Here is a 21112-nt window from a genome sequence, read left to right on the forward strand (position 1 = left end):
TCTTGGTGGTTTTGTTGTCCCTCCCTTGGGTTAAAAAAACTTAATCCTACTCAAGCCAAACCCCTTTGCACTCCCCCCCTCCTTCCCCGGTAGCCTTTTCAGTTTCGTAGCCATAGTAAAACACCCTAGGATACATCCAAGGTCTTTTCTTATGAAAAAAGGTTTTATTCGTTCTCCTTTTTTTTTTTTTTTTTTTTTTTTTTTTTCTTTTGTATAGTCATGCATCCCTACCGATAGCATCCAATTCTCCCCATCTCCAGAACTTGCAACCCTTTCTAATTTAACCAAGGGTGCATGAGCGTGCATATACGTATGAGATGATGTGACGTGAGCCATAGGAGACGGATAGGGATGAATGCAATGACCATGTCTGGCTTAAGTGTCTTTTTTGATAGTGGCGAACCATGTTATGCCTACTATCTAGACAATGGCCCTCTATTTCAGAGGGAGGGGTGGGGGGGGCGCGGTTTAAGTTCTATTTGTTTGAAAAAGAAAAAAGAAAAAAAAAAAAAAAGCCATTTCGTTCCTTTAAACCCCAGGAACACACATTCACACATACACATAGAGATGAAGACTTGCTTTTTTTTTAAAATATAGGTCTTTTGACTTTATAGATTCGCCCAAAAAAGGGGGGGCAACGGGTATCGTATGAATGATAAATAGGAATACGCTAATATCCAGATAATCGTCGAATAGTCTCTGATAATACAGGAATAGAGGCAACGATGACACCAATCGTACCAAAAATCGCAAAGGCGAGTGAGGCCATGCCACTTGCCTTGGGGAATTTACCAATCAGATAAGCAGTACCTACGCCATGAGAGGAGCTTCCCATGGTAATGCCAATGGTCATATAGTCATCTACATGCAAAAAAAAAAAAAAAAAAAAAAAAAGAGACGATCAGAAAAAAAAAAGAGACTCCTACCTATCCAAAAGGATATATTTACCGTCCTTGACGCGAGCAAGTTTGAAAAGAGAACTGCCTAAAATAGGTCCACACACACCCGTAAACCTAAACCAAAAAAAAAAAAAAAAATTATAAGCATGCGTCTTTCTTTCGTCCATGACATACATCTCCCTTAGAGTGTCCTATCACTTACACAATAATACAGACGACTACGCTCTCATTGGCACCCAAGACTTTACCCACTACCATGCCAATAGCCGTCGTCACAGATCTAGAACTCCACGCTAAACTGTCATCAGGCAAACATCCTATACCATGAGCGAATAACGGTGTAACAAACATGATAAAAAATGCCATAGGTATGATGGAGCAGAAAATAACCAACCACTAACAGGAAAAAAAAAAAAAAAAAAATTAAAAAAAAGAGGTTCATGAGTAAGCATCCAACGTGAACCCCCTCCCCTCCCCCCTTCCTCCTCATAAAGAGAGACCCTCTTACCTCTCGTAAAGATTCAGGTCGACTCTTGTAAACATTGAAAGCCAACGAAATGATGGACACATCCATGGCGGCACCGAGCACATCGCCACCCCCGGGCCAACCGACATGGGTCTTCTCCACAAGCCCAATAAAAGTGATGCCCGATTTGTACAGACGAACACCATGCTTGATGTCGAATCCTTTGACGCGTTCAAAGTAAGCAATGCCAGCCATCACACATGTCGCTGTGAAAATGATCGGGTGGACGATCATTCGGATCCTCGCCGGCATACGACACGCTGCTGAATACAGGAGAATCGTCATCGTCAAGTAGAGGAAAAGACGGAAGAAAGGCATGGCAGGGTGGCTCTCGGGGAGGGGTAGAAAAACAAAGGCACACAAGGCGAATCCAATCAACAACGCAAGATCGTCAAACGTCGACTGCTGCATGAACCACATCGCCAGACTGTGCAACGGTCCGTGCTTTTTTTCTTTGTCCGTACCAAGGGCAGTCGCTGCTGTCGTCGTTGTTGCGTCGTGACCATAGCCGCCGCCGCAGCTGCACTGCTCACGGATAGCCGAAGGTGTATACAACGGATGATGATAGGTGGATGCATTCGTCGACACGTTCGTCAGTGTACTCGTCGTCGATCCGCCGTCGTCTGAGAATCGTCGAACAGACATGGGTATCGATATATGGGTGGGGATGTAACTGAACGAGCCTGGCTCGGACGACACGCCAATCTCAATTTCCTCTTCGCTCATGTTCTTTTTTCCGTGCGACCGGCTCTTTTCTTTCTCTGTATCGACGGCCTTGGACGAAAACAAAGGTGAGGAGAGAAAAACGTAGCGGAAAAGTCGAACAATGACGGTGCATAGAACGAACGAGACGATATAACCCACCACTAAAGATGTCAAAAGGACAACAACCCGAAACAAAACAAGAAAAAGAGGGCTTGTGTTAATCATCCTATGATAAAAACGCCAAAAGAAAAAAAAAGAGAGCCATTCAACCTACCGAAAACACAAATCATCCTTCCAACCTCAGGTCCAGTCGTAGGCGGATTCAGAACAATTTGTACAACTGCAGGTACAAACATGATGTTCATGCTCCTCAGAGCAAAGGCGGAATAAGGGTCGATTCTTGCTACGCATTGATCCGTAGCATGAGGAAAGATAGCATGCGATAGCATAAGTAGAACAAACAAGACAATCATGCCCGCCACATTGGACGGGAACTTGTGCATATTGGGCATTTGTCGCAGAACTGCACTGACAGCCCAATTGAACATCAAGCCAATGCCGAAATAGACAATATTACAGCTCCATCTTTTCACGTCCTTCTTTATACTGGGTAAACTTTGTACATACTCAGGCACTTGCTGTCCGAAAAATCGTCGTGTTTCTGTCGTCAACGCTGCTGCGCTTTTGCTTATTTTAGTTCTGTTGTAAAGTTTCATCTACGAGGTATAACTATTTCAAAATTTGAAAAGTGCAGGCTTCTAGCTTGATCTCTTTCATTGAAATGTAAAGAAAAAAAAACAAAAAGAAAATTTTATATACAAAGAAATAGCTTATTCCCTTGTTTCTAATATATATAAATCAAAAAAATAAAACGGAAAAAAAAAAAAAAGTTGGACCCTGCGAAGAACGAGGCTTTTTTATCATTGTCAAAATCTCTAGCAATCAACATGACTGATATAGAAAAATTCAAAAACCAGACAAAAAAATAAATAAATAGAAAACCCTAAACAGCGTCTACATCGATACAGGAAACACAAATCAAAATTGAAAGGTTCAAGTGCATTATCAGATGTTTGGTGTTGTATATCGACAATAAAGTTTTGTGTTGCTATATTGAAGTCGTGAGTATGAGTGCAACGTCGATCAAATCGTAAGCCAAAACTACGCAAAAATATTTAAGAAAAAGGAACGAATCAAACAGCGGGCGGCTTAGAAACGATCATTTGATACGGTCCATCCCATCCAATCATGAATACAAAAATAACAAAAAGTTGGTATAGCAGGATCTGTATTCTTTTCATCTTAATCCTTTCGATCGTTTCCTTGGTTCAGGAACAAATCTTCCTATACGAGTAGTCATAGCAACAGTAAGATGACGCAATTGAAAGACGTTACCAATGAAATGATGATGCAAAAAAAAAATGGAAATTGTGCAGAAAAGGTTAGCGCAGGGTTCTGTAGCCATATAAGGAAAAAATTGACATGAACTTTTTTATATGGATGCTATGATGGCAGCTATGCATCTTTGTCTTTGCGTACTTTAAACTACATTGGTGTGACTCAATGCGGACAATGGAGCAGAATTCTCTCCAGGATTGCTTGTCTTTTTTAGCGAAAAGGGGGGATAATTTTTCCAAAAATAGACATTGGAAAAGGGCGGGGGGAAAGGCAGGAAAAACGTTATTTTCATTTTCTTCCTAATGCATATTCTATCACTTGCATGTGCTTCAACTCTATCAGAGCTTTTTTTTTTTCCTGTTGCATTACCGCCACGTCTTTCTAAGAATACAAAGATAAAGAGATCCTTATTCACACTTTTATGATTTCCTATCGCGCTAATAAACTACTCGTTGGCTAAAGTTTGAGAGCTCGTTACGCTTATGAAGGTCGACTGTTTTTCTAAACATACAAGGCATGAATCTATGCAAACCTCAACATTTGATACAAAGCTTACCTTGGTCGTTACCTGTCTATTTTTTTTTTCCTTTTTCCCAAATTCAGCACTATCTTGGCGTTTCTATAGACATGCATCATAGATAAACAAGCCGTTATAATACGAAAAGTAAAACCGGGCTTTTATCAAGCTGATATTTTATTGATAGAGTTAATACCATATCAAATATTCAATTCTCTTTGTTTAACAGAGAGTCTAACATTTCGATGAAACTCAAGTTAGTATATGACCCTTCATTTCGTTTTCATTTAGACTACCGGCAGACGTACTGTCAGGATCCTCTATGGTATTTATGAGAGATGAATAAATTACGCACCGATCGCGTAATGGATTTTTGATGAGGTCAAAGTCTTTCAAGTAGCTGTATGAGTGCTCATATGAATTGATCTTCTAGTATTTTTTGGCGTCCGTCTTCTGTCATAAGCTACCCACTTCTGTTGGACGTGCTCGTATAAATTCATGCTTTCCTTGCATGGAAAAACTATAATTGGCATCTGTCATGTTTTTATCTTGTTGCAAGCGCTCTGAACAATATCATCGACACCGTCGATGAATATGTGAGCGTTGCAAAAGGATGAAGTACGAGAGTTATCCAATGTCTAAACGGGTAAAAGTGTTATGATGTCAATACTACACAAGCGAAAAAAAATCAGAAAGACATACAATTACTGTTGACGTGAGGTCCTCCTTTTTACAACTGGAATAAGCATTTTCACAATGTCCTACATTCTTACAGGCTATCCGGTCTTCTTATGCTGTTTGAATGCAAGTTTTATTACACAGGATAATTCAAAAATATGTACAGTTTAAAATAGCCATCCGCCAACAGCATCACGAAGAATATCTCTTTTCCTTTTGCTGCCCTCATTTCCTTTTCTGCTATGCTCCCCTCCAGCTAATAACTCGCCCAAACTCCATTGCTTGGTTGCTGTTTGTAGTAGTCCCTGCCAACTTTTGCCTCCTTGCTGACTATCCCCGTAGTTATCGGCTGACAAATGTGCAAGAGCAATTTGATCAGGTTTCTTTTCGTCCAACTTTCTCCAAACGGTTAGCACGTCATGTATATTTTCAGGAGGACTCAGGGCCATGGCCATAGAAAGTACATCTAAACGACGATTTTCATCTTCAAACGTCTCCAATTTACCCAGGTTGAAACAGATTTGCCAAGCTGATTGATTTATTTGCTCATAATAGCTTCTGGACTTTCCAGCAGTCCTTTGCGTACTTCGCGCCGCTTCCACCGTCAATTGACACAATTTGTAAGACTCCATATAATCCTCCTCAACAAGAGCTGCACTTGCCAACATGGCAAGCGCTTTGACTTTGGCGAGCAAGTCATCACCATACCCCAACTTTTGCACCAATTCCAGCACTTGAGCGGGGTGCTTATACATATCCCTTTTCCAATTGATCAACTTTGCTATAAGCTCTAGACGGTTTTTTGATTGCCGAATTTGAATGGGCATAAGACTTATACCTGGACGGTCTTGTACGCCATATTCGTAAATCAAACTATGCGTAGCCTCAATAAGATTCAATTCCTTTTTGATCTCGGTTGTCGGAGGTAACGTTTTTAAACATTCCCATGCTTGTTTCATACTACCCGATCGCATATTTCCTGACGTTGCATTATCGTAAAACTCACGTTCTGCATCAATCACTAACTTTTCGGCTTTGTTGATATCCAGCATTTTTTGTGACCCTAATATCAATTCTTTTGCCAATTTAAATCCTGAAAAGAAGAACAAAAAAAAAAAAAAAAAAAAAAAAATAAATAAAATAAAATAAAGGGTTAACTATGGACCCATTCATCATTCAGATTGTCAAAGAAACCGCCTCCAGAATATACTTACGACCACATCTTAACAACGAACTAAAAAAGATTTCAAATATTTCTTTGGTATCCAATTTTCCAAAAATGCTTTCGCCATCACCATTTAAACGAATCATATCATCTAAAAGTTCGCGCCAGTCATCGTCGCGATCAAACTGCGCTCCGCCAGACTCTACACCACCTGCTGCTTGAGAGGACATTCGAATGCATAGCTGACGCTGAGACTCTATAGACTGCTCCTGTAAATACCAACGTAAAGGAATCGCGGCATGATATCGCGCCAAAATTTCCGCTGAGCCCAGTTGTGTTTGCAGCGTATCCATCATTTGCGTTAAACCACTGGCATCTACCGTCTGCAATTTGACAAATAGATCGAAAGGGGTATTCGTATACGGCATGAGATCTGCCATCGTGGGCGAATCCTTTGCATCGTTCTCCTCCTCAAGCTCACTGAAAATCGGAAGGCATTCAAACAATCGTATCAAATATTGCATTTCTCCATCCGTAAAATAGACGATGGAAAGAATCAACCTCGATAATTCCAAATCATCTTTGATAATACGATCTTCTAACACTTCTGTTGGTTTGGATTTTTCCATAACACTGCAGCACCAATCCAAATGATGATCTACAATCTCTGGGTCAAGCAACCATTTGTATAATAGATACTCGGCTGATCCATGCTCATCATCCTCTTTTCCTGCAAGACCTCTTCGTTTGCAATACTCTATCCATGGCAAAGCAAGGTTTTGCAAATCTGTGCTGATAGTCTGACTGTCCGTCTTGCTCAATAACCCTTCCAAAACTTTGTAGGCGGATAACTGCCGAAATGTGTCTAGTGTGATCAACTTGTCCTCTTCCGTATCCGCATCCATTTTGTCGGCTTCTGTGACATAGATGTATTTGCATAACCATTCATAATCGGAAACCTTGTCTTCAATGCCTGTCACCCCCATCACCTGAGCATAGCGAATCATCTCCAATGCGTTGTTACTCAATCCAATCTTATCAGCTGCATAGGCTCTATCTAAATACCAGTCCGCAATCACTTTTGAAGAAGCCGGATAATCTGTACTTTCTATATTTTTCTGTAGTCTCGACGTGTAATCTATCTCTTCTTGTATATTTAGTTGAATCAATGCTTGTAACCATGCCGCCTCGACTGGATCCTGCTCTTTTCCTCGCCATGGTTCTTCTAACCAGAGATCTTCTTGAGCATGCGTGACGTGCGGTAGATCAAAGCGGCTAGGATCTGACGTCTCTGGAATTTGTGACAGAATAAAGAGACGATGAGGGAGAATTTCTTTGCCATGATGCAGGAATATGGCATCCAACGCTGTATTATTTTCGGAGCGTGCAAATTCAATAGCCAAAGCAATCAAATTGCTATCGCGGAATTGAGAATATACATTAGCAAAGGATGAATCATTCGTCATAACCTTCTGGGAGGGTTGCTGATAGCTTGTAGACAATGAAGAACGTAGGCTGGGCCAAATTTTCGTGCATGTTTTTAAACGATCGCTATATTTCAATAAATAATATCGTGTTCTCAATAATGTCTTCTCCTTTTCCGATAGTGTGTCTTGTTGTAGTGGTTCTGCTGTGAGATTTTTCAAAATTGGGTCTGTCAACTCTGAAATACGTGCTTGTCCGCTATTTATTATTTCTTCTTGAACTTCGGGGTCATTGACGCAAACATCCAAGCACTGGCCGACGACATAAATACTGTCACTGATGAGCTTGAGATGGTCCACGTCTCTCAACTGCAGTAAAGGTCCTCTTTCTTCTCTTTGCTTAGACCATTGTGCTTTATAAACAAGATCTTTGTCAAGCTGTAAATCGTTCGCCAAATCCAACGCAGCTTGGAAATTTCCTTGATGAAGGTGGATGTAAAAGTCTTTGGTGGTTGGCTGTTCCATATTTATGGTTTTTTGAAGGGAAAAAAGAACTGCATTACAGTCGTTCAACGCCAAAGGGCGGGTTTTTTAAAAGTAAAATGGAACACTCGAAATAATTTGAATTAATGCAAAACTTGAACTTGATTTGCAACAGCTTTTGAAAATAAATTGGAACACACTGTTTTTGAACTAGGCATGGATCAAATCTCTATGGACAATAGCTCACTGAATCGACAGTGCAGCTCCACCCCTATAGCAATAGATCGCTGCTAGGCTCTTCTATATCTACTGGCGAATCAAATAGAGCGTTGGAAGCATCACGAATTCAACATATGGCCAACAGTGGACTTTGACGTCATTATTCTGCCTCAACATTCAGGCTTCAACATATCAAACAAACACAACAAGGATCAGAAGGCGGGAGGAGGGTAGTGCCTAAACGGATATTCAACCTGTTCTGGCCTCTTCCTTTGTTTCTTCCAGCTCGTAATATAGGCCATCGCACCATATCCGTCTTACAAGCCGCAGGGCTAGTTCCATCTGCCACCTTTAGACAGATGTATAAACACTTTATAAGCAAAGTTTATTTAGGTAAGTGTAATATAAGAAACAGATAAAACACTACTGCGCAGGAATGGTGAACCAGTCTTTTATTAATACGCGGTAATTTAACCAATGAGACTGATGGTCATTACACCAATATCATCTTCATTGACTTGCTTGTCCTGACCATTTCGCTGCATACACAGATCGAATCGAAGGAAAGATAGACAAACAATATAACCAAACTGGACCATAGAATTGCCGATTTTTAAGGTATTGCATCTTGAGGTACGTGAGATGTATTTTGTTATGGCCTTCCGAAAATAATGGTTAGCATGAAGACGAGGCTTATATCACGCTGCTGATTATATGCTGACTACCACTTTGTCAATTTGAAATGCCAATGAACCGGCTCTCACAATTTTCTTGAAGACCGTCGTTAGCGAAAATGGTGATGTGTCCTCGATACAGCTTAACGGTATTTACGTTGAGATCAAAAGGATCAGTCTACTGCTTTTTTAAAATCATGCCTCAATTTTCTAAGTGGAAAGTTGCGCTTTAAAATGCCGCAACAGGTGCCAATTTGCTGTCCCTCCAAAACTGTTTTCCTTGCTTCTTCAAATTTGATATAATGAGCAGCTCAGATATTCGCGACATCTTGCAGATCGGCCCTTCGACAGAACAACCACAACGTAAATATAAACAAGCAGAAAAAAGACCTGGTAAATTCGCAAGCAATATGTTCTTTGAGAATTACCGATCTTTTTTGCTCAAGATTTCAAATATAATAGAGGGCATTAGCAGAGAATTATACTCCTTAATTGGTGGTGCTCCACCTGTCGCATTTGTCAAGCCAACTTTCAACTCGAAATTCCAAATCAAAAAGAAGGCAACACCTTGGTAAAGGGATAAGCCTTGTTGTAAATGAACTTGCAGCTTATATCCTCAATTGCACTTCCTCTCTTTTGTAGGGTATATCGATCTTTTACCAATCCTGCACGGTCCGATGATTTGATCCTCAAACACTGGGTTAAGTCAACTGAGGCTGATAATCAAGGTATTTTGCAACCAGTTGCAACCTTTTCTAGAAAGGAAGAAAAGAATGACTTATGTCTCTATTTATTATGATTGTTTTCATAAAAAAAAAGAGTATCCTTTCGCCAAATTCAACAAAGTTATCGATTTCATTAACTATACAGACGAGGAATACGAGAAATTTCTAACAGGTAAGATTGACACAATGGTGAGAAGCCAATGTGATAACACAATTAATCTTTAGATATCAATAGATAGTGACTGGAGCAAAGATGAAACAGATTATCTGTTCGAATTATGTAGAACGTACGATTTGCGATTCCCTGTCATAGAGGACAGATACAATTTCGAATCGAAACCTAGAACCATGGAGGATTTAAAGGATCGATATTATTCAGTGTGTCGGAAGTTAATTCTACAAGGAAAGGGCCCTTCGTCATCAGGAGAGTATATGACAGATAGACAAGCATTAGCACAACAATACGGCTTCGATAAAGCAAAGGAAGTAGAGAGGAAAAATGCGCTTATCATGCTTTTTAATCGAACAAAAGAACAAGTAGAAGAAGAAGAGGCACTTTTTGTGGAAGCAAAACGCATTGAAATGAACGAAGCTAGACTATCAAAGGAAAGAGAAAGCTTGTTAAACTCACTGCATTTAGAACAAATCCAACAAACGGCATCCACACCCAGCACACCGATCAATACAGCATCAGCTATGAATAGCCCAGGCGGAGCCATGTTATCTCTACCAGGAACTATTAACATTGCCAGCAGTTCAGCTGGTAATGGTCGTACAGAAGTAAAGGTAACTTAGAATGGATACTTTTTGTAAATTGCATTGATAGTCATTTGACTAATCAAATTTCTTGTATAGAAAAAGAAAAAGAGTGAAGAGAAGAAAAACCGAAAATTATCAAACAATACAGTTCCAGAAGGTAAAAGTGCAGAGTTTTTTGTTCATACTAGTATCTCTTTTCTTTTTTCTTTTTTTTGTTGCTAATGATACCTTCCAAACAATAGTTGAAGTGCCTGAGCCCAAGAAGGAAAAGCTGACACCAGGCGTTTTCGTTCGAAGCCAGAAACTGCCAATTGTCAAGACTTCAATGCAACCGAGAGTCATCAAGGTGTTGGAAGAGTTGGGCATTGGTAAAATATAATACAATGAGTAAAATTTTTTCGCGTACTAACTTCCTTCATGCTAGGTCCCCGTCCTGTCATGTATTCGGCAGCAGTTTGTCAACGATTCGAAACATTACAAAATTCTATACTGACAATGTTTGAATTGAAAAAGGTGGTTGATAAGGTAGAGGTAGAACATAAAGTCAAAGTACAAAAAGGGGTAAGAGACAGCACACCAACAGGAAGGGTTAGTATTGGTCAACGGCCACAGAAACATGGTTTAAATAGACACGGAAACTGGTCAGCTACTTATCTCATTTGTTTAGAAACGTGCTGGAAGTACTGCTGGCTCAGCAAGTGGCAGAGAAAAGCGAAAGAAGTAAATTTTTCTTATACACATGGGTTACCTACAACGATTTGCAAGGTCTTTATATATTACTGCCAACTTCTTCAAACGACCATATACCATTCTTTTAAACAATAAATATACGCTGACAATTTAATTTTTTTCATTAATATCAGATTGGTTTACAACTTTTGTTCCTTATTAGCAGTAGTAGCTACACTTTGAAGCGGCCACTTGTAGTTTACATTAGAGCGATCATAACCATATTTTCTGATGAAAGGAACCAATTCAGCCGGGCCTCTTGAACCGTATTCGTATGGATAGAGGTGGATATCTTCATGACGTTCATCGATTTTGTGGAGTAAAGGGGTAAAAATCTTCCACGCAGCTTCCAATTCATCACTTCGAACAAAGTTGCTATGGTCATTTCGCAACACATCCAAAATCAGCGATTCGTATGCGTCCGGTATTGACATATCTGTATATCGATACTGATATGTTAAATCGAGTTCAGACTGGATTGTTTGATAAGAGAGCCCAGGCTGCTTGTTATTGAATTTAATGTAGACTGCTTCATCAGGCTGTACACGTAAAACAAGTTCATTGCGTGCTGCATTTTGATACAGTGAGCCTGCCACATTACGGAATTGTATTCGTACTTCTACTTTTGCCTCGTTCAATGCTTTTCCTGCCTTCAAAATGAATGGAACTCCCTCCCAACGCTCATTTTCAATAAATAATACTAGAGCAGCAAAAGTAGGCGTCAAGCTCTTTTTATTCTTGATTGTATCATCTTCGAGGTAGCCTGGCTTGCCGTTTGCGCCCACGTACTGTCCCAGCAATATGTTTTCCACGGTTACAGGGTGAATGCATTTCAATACCTTCACCTTTTCATCACGAATATCTTCTGCTTCCGTTGAGATAGGTCTCTCCATAGCAATGAGTGACAACACTTGTAGTAAATGGTTCTGCATCACATCACGAATAATACCAAATCCGTCAAAGTAGCCTCCACGACCTTCGGTACCAAATGGTTCCTTGAAAGTAATCTGTACATTGTCGATATTCACGCGACTCCATACTTGCGAGAAGAAGACGTTTGCGAATCGTACCATCAATACATTTTTAACCATTTCTTTTCCAAGATAATGGTCAATACGGAACGTCTACAGCACATCATAAGGATATTTAGAACACAAAAGTCACGTTGTAAAGTAAACTACACATAACGTATGTATACCTCTCTCTCTGTAAAACAGTTGGCCAATGCCTTCGCGAGGACAGCTGAAGATTCACTGTCTTTACCGAATGGTTTTTCAATGACAATACGATTTAATCCTTCTCTAGCATATACATTTTTCTTCAGGCCTTGTGCAACCGGAATAAACACAGATGGTGGTAAAGCCATATAGAACATTCGGTGTCTGTTGCCTACTTCAATTTTGCGTTCTTTTTCGCTCTTTCGAATCAATTCATTCAAGTTCGCAAATCCTTCATCTTGATCATATTGACCAGAAACATACGTCAGTATATTTTTAAATTCATCCAGCTGTGTTTCCAAGCCTTTTGCTTTTATGTACTGAGTAACACGTTTAACAAATTCTTCATGGTCCATTTGTGTACGAGCATAACCAAAAATCTTTGTCTTCGCTGGTAAAAAGCCATTTTTAAAAAGACCGAAAAGTGCAGGGAAAGTCTTTTTCTTGGCCAAGTCGCCAGAAGCACCCAGGACTGTCAAAGCATGAGAGATTAGAAAGATAGGGAGTCCGTCAACATATATTGATACTGATACTTACCAACAATAGTGATAGAACCGTGAAGTTCTTCGCATACCTGCTTTTGCATTTGCTTGATAGGATCCATGCTATGTGACAACTTTACAAGTTACAGAGAAAAGCTTTCAGAAGAAAGAAGTATTAAAGAAAAACGCAACTAATAATTCTGAGAGGAAATAGCCTCTTTTAAATCAAGAAAATGTGCAACCTGCAAACATTATGTAATTTTTTACTAAGGCTTTTGCACTTCGCCTTCCAAATATACACCCAAAGTACCACTCATGTATACCTAAAACCTAAAAAAATGCAATGGAAAAGACTCCGTACCTAGAACTGTTTTCATTCTGCAGAATTCTGATGGCTGAGTCAGCAGTTGAAAAATGCTTGATAAAAGATCCATAATACCTTTACCCTTCTAAATGATTTTATAGAATGCTTTATCATCAAATAATGAAAGCATGAGTGATACATTTTGGTAATTTTCCTCAACAGGAACCGAACTGTGATTGAAATTTCCGGGATGATGCCTTAGCTTTCATTGGGCTTGACTGCATGAATAATGCTTACTGATTCCGCTTAAAGTTCGAAACCACTTGTCTACTAATCAATTACTTTGCGCGTCACAAAAGAAGCTTTTCTCAACTTGTGTTTTACCTCACGCATCAATACATACTTATATATTGCTCCAGGAGTAGGCTTTATTCATTCTGGACCAGAAGCAAACTAACATTATGTTCCTAGAACAAATTTGCCCCGGGCAAGTCAATTCCCATCCTCAGGCACTCCATACTTTTGTGTTTGAAGATGACAGATTTATTGTAAATAATGTTTTTTCTACGATGACCTCTTCCAGCAATGAGTAACGTTTGTACAAACATTGAATAGGTTTATGCTACTGGCTCAAAAGTAGTTATCTATATTGATCCTGACAATCTTGCACAAGTCATTACTGCTTCTTCTTTATTCACTGAACAACAACCTTTTGTGCCTATCACTGCAGTCTGTGGAAATAGTAAAACTGGGGAAGTAAGCATAATAAGGAAACCGATAAACTCCACCAAATTTTGAGCCCTTACAATTCTTAATAGATAGCAGTTTCGTATTCGAACGAAATAGCTGTTTTAAAGCCATTTAAGCAAGAAAATGGAATCAAATGGGTGTTAAGCACAATACTAGACAGTTCTTGTCTCGTAACATGCTTAGATTGGAGTCTTCACAGTAAATTTTGATAGATACCGATGGAAATTAGGATATGCTAAGCTTATGACTTTTGTTGCCATTGTGTAGACTTTTTATTATGTGCTGGAGAAGAAATACTATTATTCAGCTATAATGATGCGATGAATAGTTGGAACAAAATATTTAAAAGAAAACCTGCCACAAATATTGTATTGGCAAAATTTGAACCTCAATCCAATGTTTTCGCAACGATAGGAAAAGTAGGTTTCATCGTACACTCATATATTGCGTGTATCATGCGTACATAGAGCCCTTATTTAACTGACTGATTTTAAAAGTTTGATCGGCAAGTGACAGTATGGTATCCAAATCACGACGGTAACGATGACTGTATCAACTATAATTTCACTTTAATTTCACATCCAAAATATGTTACACATTTTGATTGGAGGACATCACCAAGTAATAGCAAACATAAAAGTGATTATGCGCTTTTCACAATGGCACGAGACGGCATTGGACGCTTCTGGACACCCATTGATACAGCCCAGCCTCATTTACTGTATATGTGTGCTGTTATAGATTCCAATCAGTCTCTTGTTACGAGTGAAAGAGAAACTCAGCAGTTTACTTCTGCGGATACACATAATGATTGCGATACTGAACATTACCATGAAGAAACAGAGTTTTCTCTTATACATTATATAAACTGTGATGAATTATTAAACGCAGTTGCAGTTAACTTCAAGTCACACTCGAGGCATGAAAAGTTCGATCAAAAGGTTGAACGTATAAGAGAACGCATCAAAGATACCCCAGACTTTTTATTCCGTGTACAAACTGATGGATCACTTACATTGTGGGGAATACAGCATTTAAATACATATCCGAGAAGAATTCCACGAGTGTTCGTGGTCTTGCGGGTAGATAGAGCAATTGACCCAACGGATACCATTTACTTTCAAAATCCCATTCATATTTTTCATGATTACCGACATATCCAATCCACGTGTAAATATACAATAAAGTGTTTAACATTCAAAGAAGTCTTGTTGCTAACCGATATGATTGTAGCTACTGTGAAGTCGGTTGAGCTGTCCATGCTTGCAAAAAATATATACGGACAGGTTAGATGCTATAGCCTTAATTTAATCGACTTCCTTGATACAACTAGTTTTTCGCCGAAGCTACATTTAAAGTACACCTGGTTAGGTCACCAACACTCAATATCTGCAATTTACCAAACTCAGAGAAACAGATTTTCTACGATTGGTGTTGATGGGCAGATCAATGTCTGGAAATATGAGTTAAGAGAAGTATGTCTATCAGAACATTTATACCATCGAAAATGTACCCTTTAACTCACAGTTTGAACAGACTTGCGGGAAAATGACAACTCAACTTCATTTAGATTGCTCATTATTCGCGAAAGCACAGAAAATACTAGCTGTTCCGGTCGATAAAGGTAACGAGAAGAGTTACTCTACATAAAGTTCTTCTTTTGCTAATGTAAACAAAATGCAGAAAAATACGTAGCTGTATATGATGGTGATTCTTTGCGGTTATATGAGTTTGATAAAAAAGATTGTCATTTGCATCAAAGTAAAATATGCGAGGGTTACGACAATATTAGTGAAATGATATCACTCCATGTTTTCAACATAGAAGAGGACCCTCTCACGAAAGAAAGATCTTTTCTGTTAATTGGAGTCGCTCGGCGACAAATTATCACTTGGCATCTTTCTTCAGTAAATAATCATCTGCATATTACATATCGCGGCTTTCAAGAGATGCAATGGGAAAAATCTCCTCACCTTGTTCAGTCAGCCGCTGAATGGACAACGAACACAGCTTCAAGATTATTTCAACAATTATCACAACCTAAGCGAGTTGTTCTGACAGTATCTTTCGACACTCAAATTATTTTTTACAATCTAAATTTGGAGAAGACTGAAATACAATGGGACGAGCTTTATAGACTAGACGTCTCCTCTTCTGTATCAGAAATAACACTAGTAAAGTGTGCACCGAATGTGATAGCCGTAGCTTTTGGAAAGACTAGGCAAAAACTATCTATTTTTGCAGCAATGCGATCGGGTCTGCCCCCGCGACTTATCAAAACTTTCAATTTCGAGTAAGCTCAACTTTTAGTATAAATTATAGAAATAAGGGGAGAATGTGAAGTATCGTTACTGATATATTCATACGTAGAGAACCGATTCGCGATGTTGCTTGGAATTTAACATCTGATGCACAATATTTACTTGCTATAGCTTTTCCCAATAAAGTCTGTATATATGGACAAAAGAGAGTACGTAAATTAGTAACTGAGGATGATACATGGGCTTGCTATACACAATTTAGCATCGATTCGTAAGATATTATAGACCATAATTCTTGTATCAATCAAAGTGTTTAACTATATTATTTAGGCCTGACACCATTACGGCTTTGGCTTGGGTAGACTGTGGTGTTCTGTCTGTTATATCCGGGAACCAGATTAGGTGTTACCTAAAATGGTTATCAGAAGGAGATAAAATTAATGAAGGTGAGTCGTGTACATTGATGATGAGGATTCGAAGAATATATATACTGACCTCGATATTAGATGTTCTTCGTAATAAGGACGACAACAATTTAAAGCCCATGTCCAGTATATTCGATATATCTAATGAGATGAATGGTCCGCTACCATTTTATCATCCCAGACATTTGTTTCATTATTTAATGTGGGGCAAAATAGGTTTCATTCATTGCATTCTACGCTCGTTACATAAATTCTTCAAACAATTCATTGATGAAGAAGATAGGGTTGTTAACGAAGTCCCGACTATTCCGCTAAAGAAGCTGTTGAAATTACAAAAGGTTTAACTTGCTTTACAAACGTTTCAAATACAGAAAGGTTGTTATCTAACGTTCAACTAATTTTAGGATACTAAGCATACAAATGACAGCCAACAATATGATGCATTATTTGATATGGAGGATCAGATGAGTGATAGTACCACGAAGATGTAACCAGCAATCGAGTAAAGCTTCTTATTAGCGAAGATCTAACTTTATTATCTTATAGAGATGTCGATGATGACGATAATATTAATTCGATACGTCTTATGACTGCGAACGAAATGAAAAACCTCATCTATAGTTTAGAAAAAAGAGCATTGCCTGGTTTATCCAAAAGTGAGAGATTGCAGCTTATAGCATTGATTGATACAATTATTGCGGTAATAAGATATCTACAAACATATTTCAAATGTCAGATCTGATAAGGTAATTTGTTATAGATTACAAACCAGGGAGAATCGTTGGACGAAAATGGTGTCCGTTTCAGAACTATCGTAGAAAATCATTTTCACCTCAAGAAAACTTTATCAGAAGCGGAAACTACTAAAGGCTTACAATCTGGGGATTATATCTGGGCCTTCCATAGTCAATCCCAAGATTTGTTATTAGATAGATGCCGCCAATTATGTGATGGCAAGTTTGTATGGGAGGATGCTCGTGCATTGGGTATCTTCATGTGGCTTCATAAGATAGACGTTGTGGTAAGAAAGGGGCGTCTTATTGAGCCTTAATCGTGCAGAAGAATAGCTAACCAGCTTTTCTCATTGCAAATCGATAACGCTGATTATAGAGAGAGCAAATGACAGTTATTGCTAGAAACATATATTTGTCAAAGGCTGATTTCAGAGACCCTGTTGACTGCACATTGTATTACTTTGCTCTTCGTAAAAAACAAGTAGTTCAGACGTTGTGGAATACAGCCTCCTACCACAAGGAGCAACTAGCTATGAAGAAATTCCTAGCTAATGATTTTAATGAACCTCGATGGCAAAGGGCCGCCTCAAAAAATGCTTTTGCTTTGCTAGGGAAACAAAGATTCGGTAAAAAAAAAACCAAAAAGTACCACATTTTGGTTATTTTTCCTTTATCTCAATCTAACATTGAATTTCACATTAATAGAATACGCTGCAGCGTTCTTCTTATTAGCAGATAAGCTTGGAGATGCTGTTAATGTTATTATCAAAAATGTCAAAGATTATCAGTTAGCAATTGCAATTTGCCGTGTCTATGATGGTGAGTTTTCAGCCTCAAATTACTGACATAGTCGAGCCACAACACTTATGTTTTTTTTCCACAGGTGATGATAGTCCAATTTTAAAAGAATTGCTGCAGAATACAGTTCTACCCCTAGCTATGGAAACAAACGATCGCTGGCTGGCCAGTATGGCGCTGTGGTTATTAAACAAACAGGACAAAGCAATTCGAGCAGTAGTAGACTCTATAAGCAACATTTCAGAAGATAGCACCGCCAGTCCGGACGAAGCAACAAACGTAGTTGTTCACGATCCCAATGCCTTCATTTTGTATAATTTTTTAAAGAAAAACTCTCTGTATGAGCAATCCGGCTGGTCGTATGCTCTTGAATACGAATTCTCCCTGCAGGTCGCACGAGCTTACGAGCGACTAGGGTGCCCTTTACTGGGACTCTATATTCTAACAGAATTTTACATGCATCCACCAAGTATCAAAAGCGAATATGTAAATAGTAATACAGATGGTAATGATAATGGCGATAACACAAAATTGCATAGAGCCGAGGATTTGTTCTCTTCGTCAGTACAATCTCCTACAGCAGTTGCATCCAATTTTTTTACTGAAGAACCATTAAAACGACCATCCTATGCTACAGATTTGTTTGCGGATGATAGAGATATTTTTTCATCGCTTAAACCATCCTTTTCTCAGAATCTTTTTGATGACGAAGAAGATGATATTTTTGCTACTGTAAAAAAGTCTTCCGTTTCAGATGACATTTTCGCAAATGAAGACGGCAATCAACAAGAGGAAAGCAGTAGTATAAGCTTAGCTGAGGATAATTTTGAGCGTGAAGATGATGGCTTGGATAGCTACAAAGCATTATTAGTCATACGAATTTTACAGGTATGTGAAAACCTACCAGAAATGAATAGCATTTGCACTATTATACTGATTCAATGAAAAAACAAAAGACATTTTTCAATGCGGCTTCAGCTATTTACAATAGTTTGCAAGAGCCTGATAATGCGTATGAAATCAATTATAGATCACATTTCTTGTTGAATCGTGAGACTCTACTGGAACTAGGAAGTTCTGTTGACATCCCTCCAACTGTTTTTTCACGACTATTGACAGAAAAGAGCATTGAAACAGATGTGTTCCCCTTATATCTTCGCATTTTAGATCAAAGTGTACCACCACATTTTGATGTGCATCACTTTCTCCGAACGTTCAAGGTGGGATGCTTCGAAGTGAATGAGGTCGCTTTAATGGCACAAGAGTTCAATTATGCAACATTGATTTTTGTTGAAAGATGGACTTTGTAAGATCTTAAGCAGTCGGATTAAAGAATTATTGAGCAGTAGAACTAATAGTGCTATTCATTGCAGGCAAGTTATCAAGACATTTTCAATCTGGAACAGATTACGCAACCAGTATTGTAATCCTGAATCCGCAGCTTTTACTACTCGTCAAATTGCGCTTACAACCTACCTGAGTAATATTCTGATTACTTTGAAAGAACGTCAATATGAGAGCAGCTGGCCATTTTTATACCATCTAAAAGGATTCCTCGAAGCAGTGGGTAATAAAAATGGTGATTCATTACTGTCAAGTTGCTTGAATCAGCTGCTTAATACAGAAATTAAGATGGTAAATCTGAGGGCCTCAGTAATTTATTGAATTTATACTTAAAAGCGTTTTTGGATTACTTTTCTTTAGGCTGATATAGCTCCTGATGAATGCGAAGGCATTTCCGATGGAAGCCTTTTCGGTTATGATATGAGCGAGGAAGTGTACAGACCTTTAATCGACTCACAAGATAAGTCGGTTGGAGCCAATATTTTAGAGTTGGCTTCCATTAACTATATCTTGTCTGTAATTGAGCATGCTATGCAATGCCAGGGCAAACATAGCACTCTTAGCGGTAAGTAACAGTTTTGGTCTATTTATATTAGTACTCCTACTAATCTCAGCTTTGATAAAGAACGATTATCCGACTTTATATGGACAACGTTGCTTGATCCTGTTGCCTATAGGGCCTACATATTGAGGGAAACAATAAAGAAGCAATTAGAAAACGATATTTCCTACCGTAAGTCGAAGACGCGTAATTTTTTTTTTCTTTTTATTTCAATACTAACATTGGCAACCTTCCAGGCAATATGATCAGGCATTTCAATACACTCCGACAGAAGAAGTTCTGGCATTCCCTCAAAAAGCTGAGCTCATTTGATAAACTATTACCGTTCGCTAGCTCAACAGTGAGTCTCATATCAAAAATGAGAATGTCAATGACTATACTGTCTGACTTTCTTTTTTTTTACCATAGCCATTCAACATTAACATCTTATCCGAAGAGCAACCTGAACATTTCCGTAGCTTATTTTACTCGTCCAGTACGGTTTATGCTTTTTGCACAAACTTGGTAAGTTGCTTTCTTTTATGTGAAGAGTTGACGAAGTTATTAACTATTTTATTAGATCTCAAAAAATATGATGGCGGTTTGCCTTCGCTCTGAAATTCAAGAAATCGACATATCCAAAGCAAGCAATTGCGTCGCTCAGGTCAGCATTTTTATTGTAACAGGTCTATTGTTGGAGAAGCATCACCTACTCATGCTGTGCCTTCCTTTTTCTGTTTAGCCGCTAGCAAGAATTAGATCAGCTTCGTCTAATAGGCTAAGCCAAGAGACTCACATTGACAGTTACCCTGATACCGAAGAGGATGATACTGACATGTCAGACAATGATCAAGAATACATAAGTACGACTACCATAAAACAAACAAATCGGAAGCAGTTTCCTACGGCTAGGTCAGCCAAGGTATCTGGTAATTCAAGCCCACTCGTATCTCCGGCTGGTAGCCGTACTTTTGATGAGCATGTACAAAGAGTTCCTCAAACACTAAATATTGAGCATCTTCATGAGACTTTACGGAAATCATTGACAAGAGCATCAGATGGTTCAAAAACACCTACTTCAGCCAGTCCTGCACTTATGGATAGTACCGAGAGGGAAAGAATGGTCAGTACCTAATTTTCAATAGCTTCTCATATTAGACTAAATAGCAGCTTTCTTTTTGGGTAAAACAACAGATAATGATGAAACGCCCAATTTCGACAACATGCATTGAAGCACATCCCCAATACCCATTCTGTATGCTTGAATAAGCACAGTTTTTATTTGGAAGTTGGCCACTAACGTAATTGCCTTTATTTTTACTGAATTAGATATTACTGGATGTGAAACTAATAAC

The 21112-nt window shown here is 38.7% G+C and overlaps 8 protein-coding genes across 8 annotated transcripts; 5 read left to right on the forward strand and 3 right to left on the reverse strand.

The window, feature by feature from the left end:
• Positions 1-670: 670 nt before the first annotated feature.
• Positions 671-2633, reverse strand: BDF20DRAFT_907450 (LrgB-like family-domain-containing protein; the record flags this gene model as incomplete). Its single annotated transcript, XM_053083385.1, has 5 exons — positions 671-861; positions 949-1013; positions 1102-1295; positions 1408-2291; positions 2405-2633. 5 exons carry the CDS (start codon positions 2631-2633, stop codon positions 671-673), a joined length of 1563 nt encoding a protein of 520 aa, XP_052933684.1.
• Positions 2634-4890: 2257 nt separating this feature from the next.
• BDF20DRAFT_824407 (secretory pathway protein Sec39-domain-containing protein) lies at positions 4891-7837 on the reverse strand (the record flags this gene model as incomplete). Its single annotated transcript, XM_053077892.1, has 2 exons — positions 4891-5816; positions 5938-7837. 2 exons carry the CDS (start codon positions 7835-7837, stop codon positions 4891-4893), a joined length of 2826 nt encoding a protein of 941 aa, XP_052933685.1.
• Positions 7838-8508: 671 nt separating this feature from the next.
• Positions 8509-10969, forward strand: BDF20DRAFT_707962 (uncharacterized protein). Its single transcript, XM_053076087.1, has 8 exons — positions 8509-9259; positions 9331-9416; positions 9508-9585; positions 9649-10193; positions 10269-10329; positions 10415-10540; positions 10597-10760; positions 10840-10969. Exons 1-8 carry the CDS (start codon positions 8991-8993, stop codon positions 10894-10896), a joined length of 1386 nt encoding a protein of 461 aa, XP_052933686.1. The 5' UTR covers positions 8509-8990; the 3' UTR covers positions 10897-10969.
• A 72-nt stretch (positions 10970-11041) lies between these two features.
• Positions 11042-12722, reverse strand: BDF20DRAFT_915670 (glucose-6-P dehydrogenase; the record flags this gene model as incomplete). The annotated part of the gene is made up of 3 exons (XM_053084349.1): positions 11042-12025; positions 12100-12590; positions 12656-12722. 3 exons carry the CDS (start codon positions 12720-12722, stop codon positions 11042-11044), a joined length of 1542 nt encoding a protein of 513 aa, XP_052933687.1.
• Positions 12723-13112: 390 nt separating this feature from the next.
• BDF20DRAFT_708277 (uncharacterized protein) lies at positions 13113-14217 on the forward strand. Its single transcript, XM_053076089.1, has 4 exons — positions 13113-13452; positions 13520-13660; positions 13723-13852; positions 13922-14217. Exons 1-4 carry the CDS (start codon positions 13366-13368, stop codon positions 14119-14121), a joined length of 558 nt encoding a protein of 185 aa, XP_052933688.1. The 5' UTR covers positions 13113-13365; the 3' UTR covers positions 14122-14217.
• Positions 14218-14379: 162 nt separating this feature from the next.
• On the forward strand, positions 14380-14685 carry BDF20DRAFT_800752 (uncharacterized protein; the record flags this gene model as incomplete). Its single annotated transcript, XM_053076373.1, has 1 exon — positions 14380-14685. A coding segment is annotated over one exon (306 nt), but the record flags the coding sequence as incomplete, so codon positions are not given.
• A 765-nt stretch (positions 14686-15450) lies between these two features.
• BDF20DRAFT_824850 (RAVE protein 1 C terminal-domain-containing protein) lies at positions 15451-19789 on the forward strand (the record flags this gene model as incomplete). The annotated part of the gene is made up of 13 exons (XM_053077926.1): positions 15451-15947; positions 16025-16186; positions 16246-16361; positions 16422-16678; positions 16745-16808; positions 16889-17040; positions 17101-17361; positions 17451-17700; positions 17780-17893; positions 17958-18760; positions 18829-19136; positions 19246-19507; positions 19577-19789. The coding sequence occupies 13 exons, from the start codon at positions 15451-15453 to the stop codon at positions 19787-19789; spliced, it is 3459 nt and encodes a 1152-aa protein (XP_052933690.1).
• Positions 19790-20228: 439 nt separating this feature from the next.
• Positions 20229-21026, forward strand: BDF20DRAFT_824686 (uncharacterized protein; the record flags this gene model as incomplete). The annotated part of the gene is made up of 4 exons (XM_053077917.1): positions 20229-20282; positions 20338-20421; positions 20500-20880; positions 20952-21026. Coding segments are annotated over 4 exons (594 nt in total), but the record flags the coding sequence as incomplete, so codon positions are not given.
• Between the last annotated feature and the right edge of the window lie 86 nt (positions 21027-21112).

The sequence above is a fragment of the Mycotypha africana genome, assembly GCF_025528875.1.
Source record: "Mycotypha africana strain NRRL 2978 chromosome Unknown BDF20scaffold_9, whole genome shotgun sequence".
Lineage (NCBI taxonomy): Eukaryota > Fungi > Mucoromycota > Mucoromycetes > Mucorales > Mycotyphaceae > Mycotypha > Mycotypha africana.

Excerpts from the sequence above, each read along its gene's own strand:
- BDF20DRAFT_708277 (XM_053076089.1), top strand. The coding sequence starts at position 13,366 with ATGTTCCTAGAACAAATTTGCCCCGGGCAAGTCAATTCCCATCCTCAG. Across the intron at positions 13,453-13,519 it reads TTGAAGATGACAGATTTATT|GTTTATGCTACTGGCTCAAA; the intron begins GTAAATAATGTT and ends AACATTGAATAG. Across the intron at positions 13,661-13,722 it reads GAAATAGTAAAACTGGGGAA|ATAGCAGTTTCGTATTCGAA; the intron begins GTAAGCATAATA and ends AATTCTTAATAG.
- BDF20DRAFT_707962 (XM_053076087.1), top strand. The coding sequence starts at position 8,991 with ATGAGCAGCTCAGATATTCGCGACATCTTGCAGATCGGCCCTTCGACA. Across the intron at positions 9,417-9,507 it reads AACTGAGGCTGATAATCAAG|AGTATCCTTTCGCCAAATTC; the intron begins GTATTTTGCAAC and ends ATAAAAAAAAAG. Across the intron at positions 10,541-10,596 it reads GTTGGAAGAGTTGGGCATTG|GTCCCCGTCCTGTCATGTAT; the intron begins GTAAAATATAAT and ends CCTTCATGCTAG.